This window comes from Mycteria americana, chromosome Z (assembly GCF_035582795.1).
Source record: "Mycteria americana isolate JAX WOST 10 ecotype Jacksonville Zoo and Gardens chromosome Z, USCA_MyAme_1.0, whole genome shotgun sequence".
Lineage (NCBI taxonomy): Eukaryota > Metazoa > Chordata > Aves > Ciconiiformes > Ciconiidae > Mycteria > Mycteria americana.
Genome location: NC_134396.1, coordinates 17,960,510 through 17,974,355, shown reverse-complemented (window position 1 = coordinate 17,974,355; position 13,846 = coordinate 17,960,510). Strand labels below are relative to the sequence as shown.

Sequence of the window (13,846 nt, the reverse complement as noted above, 5' to 3'; positions counted from 1 at the left end):
TCCCCAAAACTTGCTTGTTACTATTACTGTCCAGTTCAGAAATAGCCTTTCCTAAGCTTTAAGTTGTTTGAGACTTACAAAATAGCTGTCTAAGACTGCACAAAACTTCATGTATGCAGCACATGCCCAATCACAACAGGCTGCAGTCCCAAATGGTGCCCTGAGTGATACCACAATACAGTTAAATGCTCTGCATACCACAGCATTATGCAGTACAAGACTATTTCATTCCTTTTTGTACACTGTATATTCTTCAGCTCTAAATGTTGCATAGTTACAAAGTAAACAGAATGCATCCTCCAGAAAGTCTACTCATTACTTTAACTTCTATAGCAAAAAACAGATCTAACATTTTCAGTCTTGCATTCATCAAGGTTTCAGCAAGCCTGTCAATGTTCTTTTTTAATATTTTAAATACCAACCCCAGTTCTTCACAGCATATGTGTAACGAGCTAGCTTAACAACTACATTAATTTCAGTCAAGAGAAGGTATAATGTGTCCATATACAGATCTGACATGAACTGCCATCTAGGACAGTCTTCCAAAATGAAGAATCTTGCGTCAAAATATCTCATACAAAGAATTCCGCAACAACAAACTGACTTAAGGTCTTGGAGAATGGAACGTCTGTAAGATGCTGATTTAGAAGTACCTGGCATTGTTACATTTAAAACAATAGTTCGTGTACATGTGATTTTAGTACCAGCTCATTACTTGGTATACTTCAGTATCACACTTACTTGAACATCTTTGATGATATTACGCTTAGCAACTGCACTCTGAGATGCTGATCTGTGACTGAGGTTCTATGCTCTGACTGGAGTCCCAGAAAACTAACATGGTAAACATAATCTGTTTCTTGGAGATCACGCTGACAAGTATTTAAAAGTAAAAGCATTATCAGCTGATAACTCACAAAAATTGTCAAATTATTCAAACTACTTTTAAGACATGATCTTAAGTGACATAATGAAAGTCACCTTTCTAATATGGACAAATGTAAGCCTGTTAAAGTAGTATTTTCAAAAACCATTTGAAGATACTGAAATAAAAAAGTCTTTAAAAAGTCTTACCTCTAGATCCGTTTCCATAAAGTCAAACACCAAACTAATATTGGACTTGTGTCCAAATGCATCTAGAAGCTGTAAAACAAAATACATTATGATGAAGCATACTCTCATACTTCCAGTTTTCTAAAATCCTGCACCATTGTAGTCTGCATGTGGATTTTCAGCTTGCTGAACTGGTTTAAGTTTTTTGACTTGCAATACAAAAAATCTTACTCAGTTTAGCTTCTTAACTCAGTCTCCAAAAAAAAAAAAAAATCCCCACTAAGTATGGTAATAACATTTTACACAATTGTCCCTCCTTCCTGGAGTTAGGAAAAAAAAACCACCAAGAAAGAATTAACTTTACCATGTTAGCTACAACAGATAATCTAATGCACACCTTGTCCTCTCCCCAAACCTTGCTGTTCTACAAGCTCCTACCCTTTCTTGAGACCAGACTAAGTTTTCCCATGGATTCGGCTCTGTATCTGCTTCCTGTAAGCGTACAGTATTTAGAAATTCTAAGAGTTAGGCTTATTAACGTCCTTTCAAAGATATTCTTAGGCGTGTATTTATCTCTGTAGCAAGTTTTCTAGTATAAATAAAACTCTTCAGAGAATATCCAAATAGCCCTTTCTTCGGATGAAGCTGTACAACGACAGAATCAGTTTTTGAGACAACACAAGCGTGATGCTGACTAAGAACAACAGATCATCTAGCCTGGTATTCTACCCTCAAGATCAGAAAGGTATGCTCTCCATGGTGTGGCTCATTCCTTACAGTCTCAGTATGATGACCACGTGAATTACCCAACTGCAAGATAGTCGTTTGCATAGTTCGTAACAGCAGTGACTGTGCTTATGCTCTTCCTCTGCAGAAACCATGGTAACAGGAGATACTATGCAGGGGAGCCTACAGGCTTGGCCACTTTTTGCAATTCATGCCCCTTACACTTCCAACATCCACAACAGTTTTATCAGGACTGCTAAGAGGGGTACAACCTTGTCTATTGCCTTTAGTACCTGCTTATGGACCTGCTGATCATAAATTTGTCTTAATTCCTTTTTGAACTGCTGACGCTATTTGCCTCTACAATGCCCATGGCAAACACATTTGAGAAATTCACGCTGTGTCAAGTAGTACAACTTCCACCCCCCGACACAAATACGTTTTAAACATGTCTCTTATTTCTAGTACTGTGGGGTTTTGCAAATATCAGTTCTGCATCCACTTTACCTACTACCTTAGTATGGTAGACCTCCCCCTTTCTAGTCTTTTCCCCTCCAGAGTGAGGAGTCCCAGACTTTTAATAAAGAGGATGCTCCCTCCCTCTGCCATTTTAGTCATTTTTCTCTGCACATTCTCTGACTTTGATAGGTAAAGCAACCACTTTGAAAGTAAGTTCACAATCCAGAAGAGAACCATATTTCCACTCTGAAAAAGTTAAATAAAATATCTGGAAAATTCATATTTGGTCTAATATTTATGGCAGACCTTCAAATTATCACTATTAGCTAATTTAAAAATATCTTTAGCTCCAGCTGGGTATCTATAGCTGGAAGTCAACCTAAATGCAACTGAAAAGATACAGGTTCTACTCCTTCCACCAGAGGTTTTAGATGTCAGCGCTAAAACCTAGTAAGCTACATGAATCCCACTTTACCATTGCTTACAAAAGCCTGCTTTTGGCTGTCACCAGTTCCATGTGAAGCAAACAATCAGGTAAATTCAGCACTGCACTCATTTATAAGTCTATCAGAGAGATGCAAAATCAGGTAATCTAAATTTCCACAATTCTCCCCACCATTAATATCCCCATAGCCCCAGGCTAGAAAGTAAGAGATTTCAAAAGAAACTATGTTGCCTTTGTTATTGAAATAGGTGTTTTGCCGTAACAATTGTTTTACTGCCCATTTTGGGCTGGAAAACATAGCTCAAATAAAATTAAGTAGCATCTCCATGCATGACCCACCTAATTCTCAGTTTGAACCTGTACCAAAAGTATTTGAGGACTGATTCTAGAAGTAGCATTCATTTTACTTACACCAATAATATTTGGATGGCTTAGCTCCTGTAACAATTTTATCTCTCTGAGGGCTGTTCTGTTGATTCCTACATTGAAAAAAAAAAAAAAAAAAAAAAAGAAGATGAGAGACAGAACAAAATTGAAAACTTCGGATTGCTCCGAAGAAACTTCTCATTCTGTTACTCACCGACGATTTACTACTACAAACTACTTTCTCACCACTCAACAATTTGTTAAATAACAAGTACATTGCCATAGATAAATAGACTGCTGCAGAACAAAAGTGGACATACACTTTCTTCCACAGCAAATAAATTCTACACCACAGTAATCCGATTTAGATTATGAAGCAACATGTCCCCCTTTTGGCAAAAAGGGAAAGTTCTAGCAAAAGCCTAGAAAAAAAAAAATCACCTTTTTCAGGGTATTGTAAGCTTTGGTTTTATTTTAAAGAAAAGTTTCATCTTGCAAATATCATCAGTTCTTCAATGTGTCTCAATTCCAGAGGGAGGCACAATGACAAGCCTCATGAATATATCTTTTCTTTTCGACATAGCATTATTTAATAAGGCAAGGTACATATGTTTTTCTATATTCATGCTGTGACATGAAAGGTACAGTGGCCAAAACCTGCTCACCCTTGCTTGAATCCTTTAATAGCCAGATTTTATAGAGGAAAAACCAGGGGGGAGGTGGAGAGGGGGTGGGGGGAGCAGTGTACTTTGGCAGTCGCACTGTCTGCACTGTATCAAACCATGATTCCTGCAGGGTAACAATTCCTTCTTCAAAAATGCTGGTATATATGGCTTGTACGAAAACTGACTGGCAAGCAAATGCTCCTGTGGTATGTTGTGGAAGTTTCAGCTGCGCATGAGCTGAAAAACAGCATTCTCCCAAAACCTGGGATACGATTCAACAGACTCCAGCAAAATTTTGGGCAAAGCTACATGGACTACTTTACACTCCTGCTTTGCCTATTTTAATTACCTGTTTTGGAATCAAGTTGACAATGGCTGCTTTTGGGTGGGCAAAGCCTTAGATTAAAAAAAAAGTATGCCAGGTTATCAGATAACACAAGGAAACCAGACATGATCATTATTTTTAATAACATCTTTGAACTATAGCTAGACTTGTATAGACCAAAAGTAATGACAGTCCTTAAAGGACATTAGTCCACTGAAGGCCAGGTGGATCATGACTCTGGCACTTGGCTCAACTGTGAGACTCTGGGATGAGTACTCAGTTTCTCTTTAAAAATTCTTCCCTTAGAACGGAATTGGAGAGTTGAGAGCAAAGATTCTTCACTGGAAAGCTGGTAACCTGATGCAGAATCCCTGAAGGATGGCAGCTTACACACATACAAAATTCTACTGCACCACACAAGCTGTAAGAGAAGACCAGGATTACTGGGTTTTTACTTGCAATATCCATGCCTAAAGGCACGTGGCTGGTCAGAGCACATCATCAAAAGAAACTGCTCTGTAGACCTGATTTGTCAACATAAAACATACCCACACAGAGACAAGAGTTTTAAATCACAAAAATAGAACAAAGGAAATATCTGAAAACAGAGGTAAATACTCTCACCTGTCTTAAATATTTAAGGCACAGAGATACATCAGTACAAAAAGGTATTCTAAACTCAGTGCAGTAAAGATTATTATTCTACGTTATATTCATGTTTGTATTCCACTTAAACTGAGAAGCTAAGTGGTTATATTCTCATCTTTAGACATACACTACACATGCAGATATCTCTGCTGCTTTTTTCTGTCCCTGCGGTTTGGGAAGCAATCCTCTACTAAGCCTTACACCGAGAGTTGAGCTCCTTTTTCTCAGCCAAGTTATGGTGTGGGAAATTAATGTACCAATTTACAAAAACAAAGCAAGCAAAGCACAGCTTCTGCAGTGTGAATTTGTTTTAAAACTCACCATCTTTAGCTTCTGATCTATGTCCCAGTTTAATCTGAAAAGAAACGTTTCATATTATATAAGGTTAAGCCATCTGCCCCGACAGTAGGGGATACATTCTTCAGTATTACTGTTCTAAGACAGAATAAGTTTCAGTACCATGAAGCACTTTACCAGCTAGGGTTGGTTTTGGGTTGTTTTTTTTTTCTTTTCCCCTTAAAAAAATAATTGTCTCTACAGCACTAGTTTTTATAAAAACTTAAAAACAGTCACGATGGCGCTGAAAACAGACATAATGCACACTGGCAGCATAAAATGCTTTGTAGCCCCAAAGCTTTATTACAGCACTAACAAGCTTCTCCTCAGGGAGAATGAGGGCAAAGTAATTGACAGACATCTTAGAATTATTCTGGTAAAATTAGCATAATCTGTAAACTTGGGCTGGCTTAAAGTCCTTCTATCTGAATCATCTACTGCCTTGAAATTTTCAAGTCCAGAATCCCACCATTGATATTTCCAGATGATAAAAATTAAGAAAATATTCTGATAAATACAAGAATGCTTTTCACAACAGCTGCTACTAGTAGCAACCTGTGCTGGTTTTGGCTGGGTTACAGTTAATTTTCTTTATAGTAGCTAGTATGGGGCTATGTTTTGGATTTGTGCTGAAAACAGCGTTGATAACACACAGATGTTTTAGTTGTTGCTAGGTAATGCTTACACCAGTCAAGAACTTTTCAGCTTCCCATGCTCTGCCAGCCGCAGAAGAAGTTGGGAAGGGGGCACAGCCGGAACAGCTGACCCAAACTGGCCACAGGGCTATTCCATACCATATGATGTCATGCTCAGTATATAAAGCTGGGGAAGAAGAAGGAAGGGGGGGACATTCAGAGTGATGGTGTTTGTCCTCCCAAATAACCGTTATGTGTGCTGGAGCCCTGCTTTCCTGGAGATGGCTGAACACCTGCCTGCCCATGGGAAGGAGTGAATGAATTCCTTGCTTTGCTTTGCTTGCGTGCGCGGCTTTTGCTTTCCCTATTAAACTGTCTTTATCTCAACCCAGGAGTTCTCACTTTTACCCTTCTGATTCTCTCCCCCATCCCACTGTAGGGGAGTGAGCGAGGGGCTGTGTGGGGATTAGATGCCAGCTGGGGCTAAACCACAACACAACCATACAGGAAAATTATTATAATGCTAAAAGGGATTAGTGTACCAAGCAAAATTACTTACTATTGATACGGTTCAACTTGCCTAGTAAAGCAGGCTCTTTAACTAACCAAAGCACCGTAATGTGCTTTTTTCATCCCTCACAAAGCACAGCTCATCACCTATTTTTAATACAAAAACTTCCTGCAATCTCTTCAGATAGCATGAAGTGAAACGCTTTATGACAATATAGACATTTTCAGTATTTGTATCGAAACAGGTAAGTTGCAGATCTAAGATCACTTTTGTCAAGTTTTACCAAAACACTACCATCAATTCTGGAAAACTTAATCAGGAGTAATATTCCTGGACTGAAGGAAATTGGGCACAGCAGGAGGAAAGACTGGAAAAAAAGCCACCATCAAGGCCTAACAAAGTCTGAAGTTTAGAAACGTGTAGGTGTTTTTTTAAAATAAATCTAACAAGTAACTGAAATTTCGAGTTACAGACCAGGTAACCCTTCAGAAACTCAGAAATGTCATAAGGCTGAAGCTAGTCTCTCTTCCCGGGGGTTGGGGGGAGGCATTAAAGACAGGTTCACTAGATCATTTAAACAAAACACTCTAGAAACAAAACTATATATTCTCCCATTACCCATTAAGTCGGTCAAAAAAAATCATGAGGCAGGTCAAGAGCAACCAGACACTTGATCACACAATGGGAAAATATTCCGGCACTCACCTTTTTAATAGCCACGATCTGGCTGGTGTTCTTATCCTTTGCTTTATAGACAGTAGCAAACTGAGGAGAAAGAGAGCCTCGTGTGACTGCAGGGGCAGACGGCCGCAAGCGGGCAGAGCTTGCGGCGTGGCCTGCGCGGGGGCTCGGACGCCGCCGCGGCAGAGGCGCCCCCCGAGCCCAGTTCCTCAGGCCGGAGAGCTGCCCGCGCCAGGGCCTCCCCTCAGCAGGAGGCCAGGAAACCCTGCTGCCAGCACGCTGGTGGGGGACAACCTGCCTCCCCTCCCGCCTCCCCTCCCGCCCTGTAACCGCGGCACCCCCCGCCTCACAGCGGGGCCCCGCCGCCGCGTGCGGAAGGCGAGACGGGGCCAGGCCCGGCCGCGGGCAGCCCCGGGGCCGCGGGCCGCCCCCCCGCCGCGGCCCCTCCAGTCACAAGAGGGCCCTCACCGGCGCCGCCCGGTCGGCCCCTCAGCGGGGACCCCCGCAGCTGGCGGGCCGGCGGCAGCCGAGGGGGCTCCCGCGCACACCTTCCGCGCCCCCACGGCCGCTCACCTGCCCCTCCCCCAAGAAGGCGAGCTTCTCGTAGCGCTTGGCACGCGCCCGCGCATCCATCGCCGCCGGGGGGGGGGGGGGGTAGGGAAGGGGAGGGGGGCACAGGCCGGCGGAGGAGCGGCCGGGCCGACGACGGGGCTCTGACACCGCCCGCGCCGCGCCCCGCGCCGCTTCCGGCCCGCGAGCCAGCCCCGCCCCTGGCAACCGCCGGCGTCACCGCGCCCCTCGCCCCGCCCCCTGCGCGCGCAGCCGGCGGCGCCTCGCTAGAGCCGCCGGAGGCCCCGCCCCCACCCCGGTGACGCGGCGGAGGCGCAGGCGCGGGCACGGCCCCGGCGGCGCACGCGCAGCGGCGGCGGTACCGCCCGCGGCACGGGCCCGCTTCCCTGCGGCACGGCAAAGGCCGGAGCTAAGGCCCACGCGCCACCGTTTTACGGAGAAGCAGGCCTCCGGATCCGGTGTACCGCGGACTCGTAACCGCCGCCGGCCCCAAAGGGCGGCCTGCTGAAACAGTTAACGGTGTAAATTGTCCCGAAGAGCCCGTTCCTGTTTTGCTCCCAGCTCCCATCTGGCGCTCGGGGAAAACGGCTGCTACGCAACTGCCCGAGCGGGGCCGCCTAAGTGCCACGAGCGACCACAGAGCGTCCGCGATCCCCAAGAACGCTTCGGTGTCCCCTTCTGCCCGTAAAACCGTTCCTGATGAGACATCCCCGTCTTCTGAAGCAGAAGAATAAAACGACCCGGTTCTATTGTCAAGTTCGCAAACGGCTAATTAGAAAAATATTTTAATGGTGTGGACATCAAGTGTATTCAATTGCTAGTTAGCCATCAACACAAAATCCTTCTCAATCACAAATTAACGTACAGTGTCTTGTGTCAACCTTCTCGCCCTTCAGATAGGGTTTATTAAAGCTATTAGTATACCATCATTTATGATGCTAAGGAAACACCTTTATTGTGAATACAATACTTCATTCTCCAACAGCGGCCAACGAACTATCGTCCATACTTATTCTGGACCTCCACGCTGCAAAAGAAAAGCGGACGGTTAAATACATTCCACTAAAAGGACGAGAAATGGAGATCCAATCTTCTTTTGCACTGTTACAGGCTAACAGAGTTCTAGCTTTAATTTCTGATTTATACATTGATTTTCAATCTCTAACAGAACATGCACGGAGTGTCAAATATCAGCACCTACCAGTAACCGCTCCATTTTTTTCAGGGCAGAATACAAAAAGATCAACACCTGCAACCTACAATTACAGCTGCTTCCACTCCTCCCGCTCTGAAGAAACCTGACTCTTCCTCACTTCAGAAAGGTCTGACACAAACAGCAGCAGTGAACCCATTTTAGAATTACTTTCACTGCCCAAATCCCAAAGTGCAGAGTAAAAACAAAGCCAAGATGAGCCATTACCACCTTTATGAGAAATCAGAAAGGTATTAAATTCAGTATTTTCCCAACAAAATTATTTCACAACTTACCTCCCCGATAGAAAATTGATGCTAGAGGGCAAGAAGTGTATTACTATGGGAAATCACTCACTTTCTTTCTAATTATAATACCCTACCCACATACATGCAGGAAAACGGATTTCCTCTACTAACGTGATGACATTGTAGCTGTCCTTATCATGTAAGAAAGCTATGCAAGTGTCTTTTCATTTCAAACTCACACCCATCTCACGAGTTCTTCCAATTTTGTGCATTCTCCCTTTTTCAGCATCAGTGTTTACAGCTGAGAATTGTTACAGAACAAAAGCAGGTTCTTCTTGCCTGTCAGGTACAATGCCATATTTGCACACATTGCAGAAAACACCTGCATCAAGTTTAATAACATGTTTCCACTACTAGAAATACAGGAGTTAACTTGCTAATAAATAACTTATAAAAACGAGTTTGAGAAAGATTTTGGACTTCAGTCATGGGGTAATAGTCTTTGCTGGTCTAAGAGCAGACTCCTGTGCTCCTGGCCAGCACACTCAAATTACACATTAAACAGCCGTTACAGAACAGGTAGTGACGGTGATTAACGCAGGCTATGACTATTGCTGGTATCTGCAGGCCTGCTTCAAGTCCGTATCTCTCTAATCAGCGATACCACAAGCTACTAATTAGTGAGAGTTGGGTACCTCATGCATTAAGAATTTGTAGTTTGGGTATTGTGCATCAAAGCTATGAAAGCTGGGAGCGCACCCTTACCAAGAGTTACAATGCAATACCATATTTGAAACTTTGAAGAAGGTGTAGAAATAAACTAAATGCTAGGTAGATCCAGACAATACACACCAATAAATGAAACTTACTTGAATATATTCAATCTCTTCATCTGACATAAGTTTCCTTCTGTATTTCTGAGGTAAGGTTCTTGCTAATTCAGAAGTGTCTGGTGTACCTTGTACTCTACTAACAGGTGAAATATTTTGAAATGCCAGTGACCTGCCTCCTGCAGACTCCTGTGCTTTTGAAGCATGGAGAGATGGCACGCTTGCTTGTAGAGATTCCTGTACTGAAAACCAGATTGCAAAACCATTTACAGAAATATAACAGGACTGTAAAATTAATTAATGAGCAGCCAATAAGAGTTATCAGTTATTGACAATTTTCTTCATTATAACAAATACTTAAAAGAATTAAGACACTCTACTTCTCACAACCCGTTTTTATTGTTGTTAATATATCAAGAGCATAGTGAAAAAATCCTAACAGCGAAAGAAAGCATGTCTGAGTGGCAGAAATACTGATGTGGAAACAGAAGACAAATCAGCATATATCCTAACAAAGGCTTTTTCACTGGAAAGCTGTACTTACAGAAAAAGCATAAAATATAATAAATGTGTGTGTGGAGGCAATTATGTAGAAAGATAACTAAGATAAATAACTAAGATCCACTGAGATGATGCTTTTTGTTTACTGTGAGTGAAAAGACAGAGAAGTGAAAAAGAGGCAGAGGCTTACAGAAAGCAAGCTCACAACTGTGACATACCACAACATGCAATGCAGTGCTGTACCCATTTTTAATATTACAAAATGGCATAATATCAAATTTTGTTAACCATGTGCAGAATGACCACCAAATATCGGGCATCAGCAATCAATGCTAATGAAATGCAGAGACCAAAGAGTGCATGAAGTACTTTACAGGTGAGGGCCAGGAGCTAGGCTTAAGAAATTCACATTAGAGAAGGCGCCTTGAGTTTGAGGGTAGGAGAACAGATGACAAAAGGGCACTGCCGTCAAAGTCAGCATTCTGAACCTTAGGCCTGTCCCACCATGGCTGATTTTACAATGGAAGCATGCAATTACCCCACCAGGCAGGATGGAGTCTCGTAGCGATATGTTTACTTCATAAGCCTCAGACCACTATATATAAGGTTAAAACACCTGATAAAGCAGAATGCTTCCATAGAAAGTCCCTCTCAGTGCTCCTGAAAAATGAGCAGGACAAATGCAACATCTAAACAGCTGGGAGAGAGAGAGACTATGTAAGTATAAAATAAGCAGCATCAAGACTGGATGAGTCAAAGAATGTGAGGAGTTAAAATACCACAGCGTTGCCGGCCTCTCTCCCTCTTGCCTCCAACAAGCTCAATGAGGACAAAGGCGAGGAGGAGTCAGTTTTAGCCATAGTGAGTCTGAGTCAATAGCAGGACTGGGACATCAAACACCTGCAGCAATGCGATCAAACCACCATTGGTTTAAAAAAAAAAAAAAAAGCCACCATTTAGAGGCATATTCAGAAGTTCTCAGTCAGAAAACTGTATCTGAAAGTCCCAAGCTGATCAGCTGGTTCAGGAACAACAGAAGGTCGCAAACAGAGCAAGGCAGAAGAGAGCCCATCAGAAGGATCGATTTCTGAACAGGGGGCAAACTATTTTTGTTTCAAGAAATAACACACCTTATATACGAAAAAACAAGAAACAGTTTCTTCAAGTTTGTTTCATACACCACAAAAATGTCTAGAGATTTGCCAAGGATTTTCCTCTATTGTATGTTTCAAAGTCTGAAGTGTAGTTGGAGTAGACGCATTAGCCAATTAAAAACATCAGCAGCCAAGACTCAAAAGTACCAGGCTTAATACTGCTGTTGCTTTAGCTCAGATAGTTTCTACTACATTTTCCCTTCCCTGTTTGAGACCATCGTGTCACAGTAATATGGTAAAAGAATTTGGCTGGCCTTTCAAGCACCCGCGTCCCTAAAAGTTTAGTCTTGATCTGCAGAGCTCTGTTTGGCTACGCAGAAGCAAGAGTCTGGTACAGTGAAACGCAGTTATTGCTACAGCATTCAAGAAGGATGATGGAGATTGCAATTTACTAAGGAGACAACAGAACCTGATAAAGGTAAGAAAGTCTAACATACTTAAAAGATAATAGTCACAAAAATCTTCTGATGCAGAGATAAACAAGAGGCAAGTAACACATTTTCAATCCTTTGAGAAAGCAGTTCACTGGCATAAGAGGTGGTGCAGTTGGCTGAATTGTTCATAACACACAGAATTCTTACAGAAAGTTATTGCAGAAAGTAGTTCCTGAAGAGTTCACAGGTAAGTCAGAAGCGGCACTGATGTGCATTGTAGATAATGTTAATGGATAAACTAAACTTAAATCACAAACATCACAATGCTGTGGCAAATAATGTGGTATAGTATAATTTCTAAACAAGTGAGAACAACATAACAGAGCTTCTTAAGACGTCTCCTATTTTAGTTTCAATTGCTGTGTTGACTCAAAAGGAATATTAAAACATATCACTCATATAGCTTTGATGTCTAAATGTAACAGTATTGGGAACCCTATAAATATTAACATAGCTGTAGGTATAAAAATTAATGTCAAAGATTGCAATGAAATTAAATTTTTCTCAGCATTAATTAGTAGCACAAGGAAACACTTCTTAAGACGTACAGTGGGAGGGCTCTCCCAGCTATAATTAGGATTTTAAATGCCACAGACATCACACACTCCAACTAAGAACAGAAGAAATGAGGAAAATGCAACATCATTTCTGCAAATATCACCGAATACCTAAAGCTGCTTCAAGCTGACTTGGGCACAATCATTTCAGGCAAATATTAGTATTTGGAAAAATGGGACTATAAAGTCCCACTTATAAGTAGAAAAACAATACTGGAAATCTTTGTGAATCTGCCTTGACCAAGAAAGACAGACCTGCATGTATTATGTGTATTCGCACAGTTGTACAGAGTCTGAAAAGGAAGAGTCAAAGCATTGCCTTCAAACTACAACAACTATGGTTCCGAAACCCGGCTCAAATCAGTCGAGTGGTGTAGTTGAAGCAGAAAAATTGTGTGCTAGTTCTTATATAAAACAGTTAATGCAAAGAAAGGTGGCGCAAGTTGTATGTAGAGATTAAATAACTTACTTTCAGGTCTGGGACTACTCTTTCTGTCCGGGAACTTAATTAACGGAGTATGCGGCTTGACTACCTAGAACAAGGCAAGGTAGTAGGAGAAACAGGGAGAGTAAAATGTATTTCTAGACACACATTACCATAATAAAATGGAACATACAATGTATTAAACCACCACTTCTATGCTACTGCTTTCTGTACCACCACACTGATAAGCCTACTACTTATTAACACTCTATGTTCACCCACAGAGAAATTTCACCTTTAAAGGCATTCCTCAACCCTAATGTCCTGAGCGGGAAAGTGCATTCTCTTCCTTTTCTCACAGCAATCAGTGTGTGTGTGTGTGTGCAGAAACGGCTACCACAGCCGCATAAATGCAATTATAAAGTTTCAGCACATGAAATTGCTAGCTGTGCTCTGCCTGTAGATATTAGTTCAGGTGGCTGGACGGGATTGACGAGTTCCATTAAGAAAGAACCCGATAAATTATAAAAAGCTTGGTAGTCGAAGCCAGACAGCTTATTTTTGAAACATGTCTTTTGAAGACTCCACGTCTCACCTTCACCTTGAAGAGGGACGGCTTAGAAAGGAGCTGCCGGCTAGCGCCCTCCCCTCTTGAACAGCGCACAAAAGGGTGCGGGCTGCCCCGCAGCATCCTTTGGTAGCAGAGAACCAGGCACCGGGACACCGGGCGGGCCTCACCGCACGCCTCTTCTCCCCCACCAAGGACACCGGCCTCCCCGGCGCCGCCTCAGGCCCCGGCGGCCGCACGCCGCCCGAGGCCCGCCGCCCGAGTCGGGCTCCCGGCCCCAGCCGCCCGCCCCCGCCCCGGGCCGCACGCCGAGCGCCGTTACCTGCACGACCCTAGTGGCGGCCGCCATCTTACTGCCCATGGTGACCCCCGCCGCCGCGGCGCCTCGCCCCTCCGCCCGCGCCTCACAGGCAGCGCCGGGCCACGCCCACAGCGAGCAAGGCCACGCCCACAGCGGGCGTGAACACGCCCTCTGTAGGCGGTGCCTCGCCCGCTGTGGGCGTGGCCCGGCGGTAGGG

General features: G+C 43.3%; 3 protein-coding genes across 7 annotated transcripts in view; all 3 read right to left on the bottom strand.

The window, feature by feature from the left end:
- The window catches only part of CDK7 (cyclin dependent kinase 7), a 35,408-nt gene extending 27,775 nt beyond the window's left edge, over positions 1 to 7,633 (bottom strand). For 2 of the 5 annotated variants that reach the window (XR_012778932.1, XR_012778933.1), the window contains exons 1-5: positions 7,424 to 7,633; positions 6,875 to 6,934; positions 5,009 to 5,042; positions 3,095 to 3,162; positions 1,075 to 1,143 (exon numbers count right to left, since the gene is read on the bottom strand). Coding sequence is in view for 3 of the 5 variants with exons in the window: in XM_075526492.1 (XP_075382607.1) it covers positions 1,075 to 1,143; positions 3,095 to 3,162; positions 5,009 to 5,042; positions 6,875 to 6,934; positions 7,424 to 7,483 (291 nt within the window). In the remaining 2 variants the exon portion in view is untranslated. Of the gene's footprint in view, positions 1 to 1,074; positions 1,144 to 3,094; positions 3,163 to 5,008; positions 5,043 to 6,874; positions 6,935 to 7,318; positions 7,363 to 7,423 lie in introns of those variants that run through there. The other 3 variants (XM_075526492.1, XM_075526494.1, XM_075526493.1) reach the window with 3 other exon arrangements.
- Positions 1 to 13,846, bottom strand: part of SLC30A5 (solute carrier family 30 member 5) — a 174,109-nt gene that overhangs the window by 117,830 nt on the left and 42,433 nt on the right. The gene's annotated exons all lie outside the window — the stretch shown is intronic.
- On the bottom strand, positions 8,165 to 13,782 carry KGD4 (alpha-ketoglutarate dehydrogenase subunit 4). The gene is made up of 4 exons (XM_075527486.1): positions 13,651 to 13,782; positions 12,806 to 12,869; positions 9,730 to 9,932; positions 8,165 to 8,447 (listed from the first exon to the last, which is right to left on the bottom strand). Exons 1-4 carry the CDS (start codon positions 13,687 to 13,689, stop codon positions 8,430 to 8,432), a joined length of 324 nt encoding a protein of 107 aa, XP_075383601.1. The 5' UTR covers positions 13,690 to 13,782; the 3' UTR covers positions 8,165 to 8,429.